Source organism: Salminus brasiliensis, chromosome 19, assembly GCF_030463535.1.
Source record: "Salminus brasiliensis chromosome 19, fSalBra1.hap2, whole genome shotgun sequence".
Classification (NCBI taxonomy): Eukaryota; Metazoa; Chordata; class Actinopteri; order Characiformes; family Bryconidae; genus Salminus; species Salminus brasiliensis.
The window spans coordinates 12,330,670-12,337,915 of record NC_132896.1 but is presented as its reverse complement, the minus strand read 5'-3'; the positions used below and the strand labels follow the sequence as shown (position 1 = coordinate 12,337,915).

At 39.7% G+C, this 7,246-nt stretch overlaps 1 protein-coding gene across 1 annotated transcript; it reads left to right on the top strand.

Annotated features, from left to right (window-relative positions):
• Positions 1-262: 262 nt before the first annotated feature.
• On the top strand, positions 263-6,977 carry bscl2l (BSCL2 lipid droplet biogenesis associated, seipin, like). The gene is made up of 9 exons (XM_072663132.1): positions 263-456; positions 706-967; positions 2,548-2,629; positions 2,825-2,968; positions 3,288-3,422; positions 4,077-4,174; positions 4,268-4,397; positions 5,675-5,771; positions 5,973-6,977. The coding sequence occupies exons 1-9, from the start codon at positions 399-401 to the stop codon at positions 6,248-6,250; spliced, it is 1,284 nt and encodes a 427-aa protein (XP_072519233.1). The 5' UTR covers positions 263-398; the 3' UTR covers positions 6,251-6,977.
• The last annotated feature ends 269 nt before the right edge of the window (positions 6,978-7,246 follow it).

Below are 7,246 nucleotides of genomic sequence, written 5' to 3'. Positions count from 1 at the left end.
TTTTATCCAACCCCCTTTTTGATATTTACTTACAAACTATAACTGGTAGCATTTACGCACATTTTCACACTCTTATGAATAAGGGCATTGCTGCTTTAAGGGGGAGCTCAAGTCATCTGACGCTTGTTTTTACACTTCTAATGAGAATTTGCTGCAGATGTTTCACAGCACTTGGTTTCATCACAGCTCTCCTTGTGCTCTTGCCTCACATGCTGGTCATGAACTCAGGAACTCTTCCACACTGGGTTAAGAGTCTCTGGATGTTCCAGGTCCTCGCCCTTTTCCCTGAATGAGACAACAAAGACCACAGAAAGAGAGCAACAGACTAGAGCAACAGACCAACATTATAAATCTTGCACCAAATTCTTGCACCGTTTAGTACAAAGAATTTCAGGAAGATGATGAGGAGAGACGAAGAGGAATGGGCAGATCATGAGGAGCATGCAGAACCGAGAGGTGTAAGCAGTCTCTGACGTACGATTTATGATAGTATTTGCAAAAGAACGTCAGGCCTAATGTCAGGCACTCAGAGGTTCATCAGAATGTACATTAGAGTATAGACCATTAGTCAGTTATAGGACAGTGGTCTACAAGTATAGAAATAGACAGGAAAGAGCAGAGGAGGTTGAAAGGGGTGGGGAAAGCAAAGAAAAAAAGAGATTGTGAAAGATGGTCTAAACAAGGCACTCTCTTTTATTCCTGCAGGCAGTTGGAATTATTTGAGCTCAGAGATGGATGACATGGACACCGAGGGCCCAAGCATTCAGGAGCTCGGTGGTCTCCTGATCCGCATCCAAGAAGCACTGATCATTCTGTTTATGAGGATCCGACAAAGAGTCCTACAGACTGCCATTCTCGTGTGCGTTCTTCTACTTCTTCTATGGGTGGCCATCTTCCTCTACGGCAGTTTCTACTACTCCTTTATGCCCACAGCCAACTTCATCACTCCTGTGCACTTCTATTACAGGTGAGAGGATGCCTTACTAAGTAGGCCCTAAATGAATACGGCCATGCTTTTGTTTCTCTGTTCTCCATCCATCTGTTGCAAGGTTAATTAATATAGGCAATAATTGTGATGATTTTTTGTAACAGAAAACCAGCTGACTCAAAAACGTTAATGTGGTATTTTTGGCCCATGCAATTCATTGTGTCAAATTAGCAAATTATATAGTCCAGGCTTGAATGGGATGCCATCCCCTGCTCCATAAAACTGGCAAGCACCCATCCTTGCCCCCCCCCCCTTTTTGAACTCATGCAATAGATTAGATTCCCATAGCATGGTATAATCAGAAAAGTTTAATAAAGAAGAGAAATGTCTAAAATGTCTAAAAATGAGGGGATTTCCTGGCTAAAAAATACAATCCCCCTTTAATTTTTGTTCCTTGAAATTCTGAAGTATTCTTTTATATTTGCCATACCATTAAAATACTGAACCAGTACTTTCCTAATAGCAAGAAAATGGCATATCTTCGAAACAGTGAAACATATTCCTAACCTTCATTATTATAATGTCAAATAATTTTATTGGCCCAGTCTAAAAAGCACCTGATGTTTTCAGTAATGTATAGATATAAGTGTTTTCTCATTCAAAAAAATAAATAATGAATAAAATGTATAATAATATTCATATTGTGTGCATATATTATATTAAATGGAGTGTAACTGTTGCTACTGTCCAGGGAAGGATTTCTATTCATTTTCAAGCATTTTTTCAAGAGATTTGATTTCATTTAGCGACAGAAGTGTTAGCGAGGTCAGGATGTTAAATGATCACTAATGAAAAATTCTGATAGCAGCATTTGTGAAGATGTTAATTAACATTGTCTGACAGCGATCTTCAAAATTGGACCTTTTAATTTTAGGTAGGTGTGACATTAAGCGGCCAATCTATTAGATAAATTGTTCCTAGTGTAACAAAATCCAGGCCTGGCAACTGGATTGAATGTCCTAATGTAAATATATTTAATGTGTATTTGTAGTACATTTCTTCTACACTTAGTGTATATTAGTAGTGCAGTTGTAATACTTATTAAATGTGTTTAAATTCCATAGTAAGTTTATGTAAAATATGGATTTAAAAACATCCTTCACGGTAGTAAAAACACAATATATACAAAATAAGAAATAAAGAATATCTACATATTATCCTACACTATACACACATTATACACAGACTATTGTACTGTTTAAACAATACAGGTTTTATATATAATATGTAAAATGTTTATATTACTGTTTACATACAGACATTGGATAAGATGTGAATTCAAGTGTATTGTGAATGGGGACACTTCACACAAATAAAGTCAGGCTAAGGTTCTATTTTTGTACAATAAAAGTTCAATGAATTGGAGTTTGTCCATTTTAGCACTCATTACGTGCACTGATGATTAGTGTGGCTACAAGTATAGAGTAGTGCAAGTAGGATAATAAGGTTTAGCATACTTGAGTCTACTTTTTTTACCAGCAGAGAATCAAGAAATTGGAGTTGTTGGTGTTTGTGTTACCAATACATATTTATCTCCCTTACCCTTTCTTGTCCAACAGAACGGACTGTCCCTCTCCCCACCACTCCCTTTGCTCCTTTCCAATGGCTAACCTTTCACTACTTAGGAATGGGAAGAAACAGGTGACGTTCTTTATACATTTCTTTATATATTCTGTCTTCTTCTAGTGTCTGTATGTAGTTTTTTTTCTATAAACATTACAAAATACGAAAAAATGCCACTCTGACATTTTGTCCCAGTTTAAAACAGTTCAGTCATGTTTGCAGAAACATACAAATAAAATAGTAACTTTCCATATTTCTACCCACTGGCTCTAGGTGATGTCATATGGGCAGCCCTATCAGGTCACGCTGGAGCTGGAAATGCCTGAGTCTCCGGCCAATGAGCAGCTGGGAATGTTCCTGGTGAAAATGTCCTGCTACTCCTATGATGGACAGGTGGTTGATACCACTGCACGCTCTGTGAGTTCACAAATGAGTATTTAATAAGTGCACACATAGCCCTGTGCACAGAAACTTAGAAAAGGATTTCTTTGGCCCAGAACAATTAGACAGGTTGAGCTGTTGATCAGACAAGACATGGTCTTTTTTTGGTCACTGTCCAAAATTGCTACTGTAGTTTGCAGTGGCGCTACAAGGCTGATGTTATGGATGTTTTTAACCAAACAGTCTGCATTCGTTACTTTACAACTTGACGTGGTTGATGGTGGGGTATAAGCATAAGCCTTAGCCTCTGTGTACAACACATGACACATGTTCTCTGTGTGTGTCCTGATTCTAGACCATGCTACACTACCGCTCCAGCCTGCTGCAGTCTCTTGGCACTCTGATGTTCTTTCCTCTGCTGCTGATGGGAGCGACCGAGCAGAAGCAGTACGTCCTGGTGGAGCTCTACTCTTCTTATGTAGACAACTCGGTAAGAACCTGACTCAGGAACACTGAGCATATGGAATGACCATATAATGAAGGTTAACGTACTATGTGTCCAAATGTTTGAGGACACCCCTTCTAATGCATTCATATAAGCTACAGTTAAATACAGTTAAAATAAGTTACACTTAAATAAAGTTATAAGTTGCAGTGTTGCCAATAAATGGAGTTTATAAACATGAACCCATTGGCACCATCCCTAATGCCTGTCGTGGCCTAAAAGGTGTATAAAGCCCCCCAGCATTAATCTGTGTAACCGTGGAACTGTGTTTTCTAGATTGACGGTACTCCAGGATGAGTTGGGGAGTTAGGGATGAGGTGAGGTGGTAATTGTTCAACATCCTGACCTCACTATCCTCACAGCAGTGCGCCAACATCTAGTAGAAATCCTTTCCTGGACAGTAGAGAAAGTTGGATTAACACTTTTTATGACTTGATTTCGGAAGAAACAATGAATGAGCAGGTGTCCCAGTTCTTTTGTCCAAGTAGTGAATGTATAGTGTAAACAATGTGAGGCAGGAAAGATGCTTTATTGGAGGAAGCCTCAGCACAGAATACAAAGATAAAAGGGCTCTTGCGTTCAATCTCCTTATACTCTCCCACTCTCTCTCTCTTTCTCTCTCACTCTTGTTCACTCCAGTATAAGCCCACTGTTGGGGCAGTTATAGAAATCTACTCTCAGCAAGTTCAGATCTACAAAGCCCAGCTGTATATCCATGCTCACTTCTCTGGCATCAGGTAAGTGTATAAGTGCCTGTGTGTGGGTGTGTGAGAGAGAGAGAGATGCCTTTAAACAGAATCTGACTAAAGTCCTATTGTTCTTGCATCCAGATACATCCTCTATCACTTCCCCCTGGCTTCAGCTGTGGTGGGCGTGCTGAGTAACTTCACCTTCCTCAGCATGCTCATATTCTTCAGCTACCTGCAGATGGCCCTGGGTGGCGTCTGGCCAAATCGACAGGCATGTCCTCCCAGTTCCTCACCAACATTACATTCACATTTTCAGTACCAGTCAAATGTTTGGACTCACTTGAGTTAATACCTATGTAAAAATCTGAGGTTGCCTCTCCTGAAGCTCTTTTAGCGAAGACTGAAAGTGTGCAAAGCTGCCGTCAAGACAGAGGGTTCGTTTAAAATAAGATTTTAATTGGTTGAATTTTTTTGTCTCCATTGCTAGGTGTCCATATATGTCATAGTTTTGAGGGTTCTTTGACTTAATAGTAACAGCAGTGGAACCCTTTTTTTGATGCCACATAGAACCATTTTTAAAATGTTTAATAAAGAACCGTCCAAAAAAGCTTTGTTTGCATATAACGAACCATTTAACCAGAAGGAAAAACAGCCTATGCATTGATGGATTTTTTTTAGTTTTCATAGGTCTCTATACAACCATTGCCTTCATTAGGGGTGGGAATATATTGGCAGGTTGGAGAGACCAGGGTAAGCATGTAGGCATCTTTCTTAGACTGCATTTACACTTATCAGTTTTGGTTCGATTAAAACGAACCGTTTGAAGTGTCCGTCTCCATGCAGACCTGCCCACATTTCTGTCCTTTAACCTCTTCTGTCTGATGCTTTAGTAAAGCAGGGCTGTGTCCCAAAACACACACTACCAGGCTACACAGTGTTTTTTTTAACTAGTCATCATTAGAATTGCATTCATTTGTGCAGTGTTAATGCGAGTTGGGAGGCCGCCTCAGTAACGTCAAATTTTACAGAGTCGTTCTGTGACAATCAACAAATTTGCATGTGTACAATATCAAAAATGTGGTGTAATACAGATATCTAGATATTGTGATTTAATAAGCCAGGTTTAGGGTCCAGGGGTTAGATTTGAGTACAACAGTAAACAATAAAAAACGCCAGGTGTACAGTAGTTGTTGCTAACCAGACCCAAAGTGCTTTCATAAGCTACCTGTTAATGCAGAGGGTGCCAGTCGGACTCTCACTCATCCATGTTGTGTCACTGTTTTGTTCACATCACTGACAGTCTGGGTGCTGCACTTCCACACTTCCACCTTTGCATTCCGTGAACATTGCATTATCAATTAACATTTAGAAAAACGTTGTTTTGTAAATCGATTCAGAATCGTCAACATCTGCATCGACATGCATCTAAGAATTGACCCCCCCACACACACACTTCTATCCTTTATTAAAGAACCCTTGTGTGTGTGTTTTTTGTTGTTAATGCTTACTGTTTGCACACTTTGACATGGGGGTGTCTGTTGATTTCAGGATGTAAAATGGAATAGAGACAAGCAGAGTGGAGCGGATGTTCCAGAAGCCACAGATCTCTATGAGAGAAACACACACCCTGAGGACAACAGTACAGGTAACTTCAGCATAGTTTTGAAGCTTGCAGGTATGACAACCATTTGAAAACTGGTTTAAAGCTTCCTTTTATATTGAGGGAACATCTCATGGTAAAAACGCTCCTGTAGAAAAGGTTCAAATGCCTCCTACATTCAAAGTTTACGACTTACTCATGATTAAGTAGAGGTTTATTTGTAAATATGTCTATTTATTTGTTTAGGCACCAAATCAAATTTGTTGGATGCGTCTGTAGTGGGACCCAGTGACGTCACAAATCCCAGTTCTGGCAAGATGGAAGAGTCTGTTCTGGACAAAGGGGTGGAGGACGTGGTAGAGATAAATGGCTCCAGGGGCTTTGCTGAAGAACAGTCCCTATCTGAGGCACGGAATGAGGACGTTTACTTGAAACTTAGGTTTCTGTCTGAGGGAGTGTCCGAGCCGCCCCCAGAAGCTACAGACAAGGCCTATTATCGCACTGGAACTTGTCTGAGCTCTTAGAACATAGCAAGTGGAGAGTTTAGCAATGAGGGGAAAGGTTATGTAAGCAAAGGGGACAGTGAGCTGCTGTTCTCAGTTGCATAGCTTCAGCAGCAGATTCAGTCATGCAAGTTGGTGGTGAACATTGTATTTGAATGAATTAGATAGGAGTGTGCACTTTGGTTGGCTGGTTGGTTGCCAAGAGGCTCTCCTTTTTCACACATATTTTATCAAGTGTTTGTACTGTTCCGTATGTCCTGACATGTGGTGTGTAATTACTCAGATATCCAAATCATTGTCTCTTATTTTTCAAGAAATTCAACACTGCAAAGCCAACAACATTTGTTTGTGGTTTATTTGTGGAAAGTGATGTCTGTATTTGCATTCATTTACATGGCATTTTCTCCTCACACAAGTTACTCAAAGGTGACTGTTGCACTAGCTGATGCCTCAGCTTTCTTTATTGTCTGCATGTCCATAGATGCATTCTGTCATCAAAAGATCAACATTTCAGTTTACTATAATTAAAATAGGGGGCTGAAGTTATTGTAATGAGTAGATTGAACCATTAATAAAGAACTGATGGTCCGTGTGTTGGATATTATAAATAAGTCTATTTTATGTCATGAAGTGACATAAAAATCATAGTTTGAGGGTCTATAGAGTTAAACTCTATGGACAGAAGCATTCAGACATGCTCATTGATTGTTTTCTGGAATCAAGTGTATTAAAAAAAGTGTTTATCCTGCTTATGTTGGTATAACTGTCTCTGCTGTCCATGGAATGCTTTCTATTAGATTTTGGAGCATTGCTGCAAGGATTTGATCTCATTCAGAGTCAAGAGCGACAAGTGAGGTCACAATGTTAGATGATCACAACTCCACAACTCATCCCAAAAGTATTGGATGAAGCACCAACCATCATTCCAGAGAACACAGTTTCACTGCTCCACAACTCAATGCTTTATACCCCTCTAGCCCAACACCTGCAATGATTAGGCATGATGTCTATAGGTTC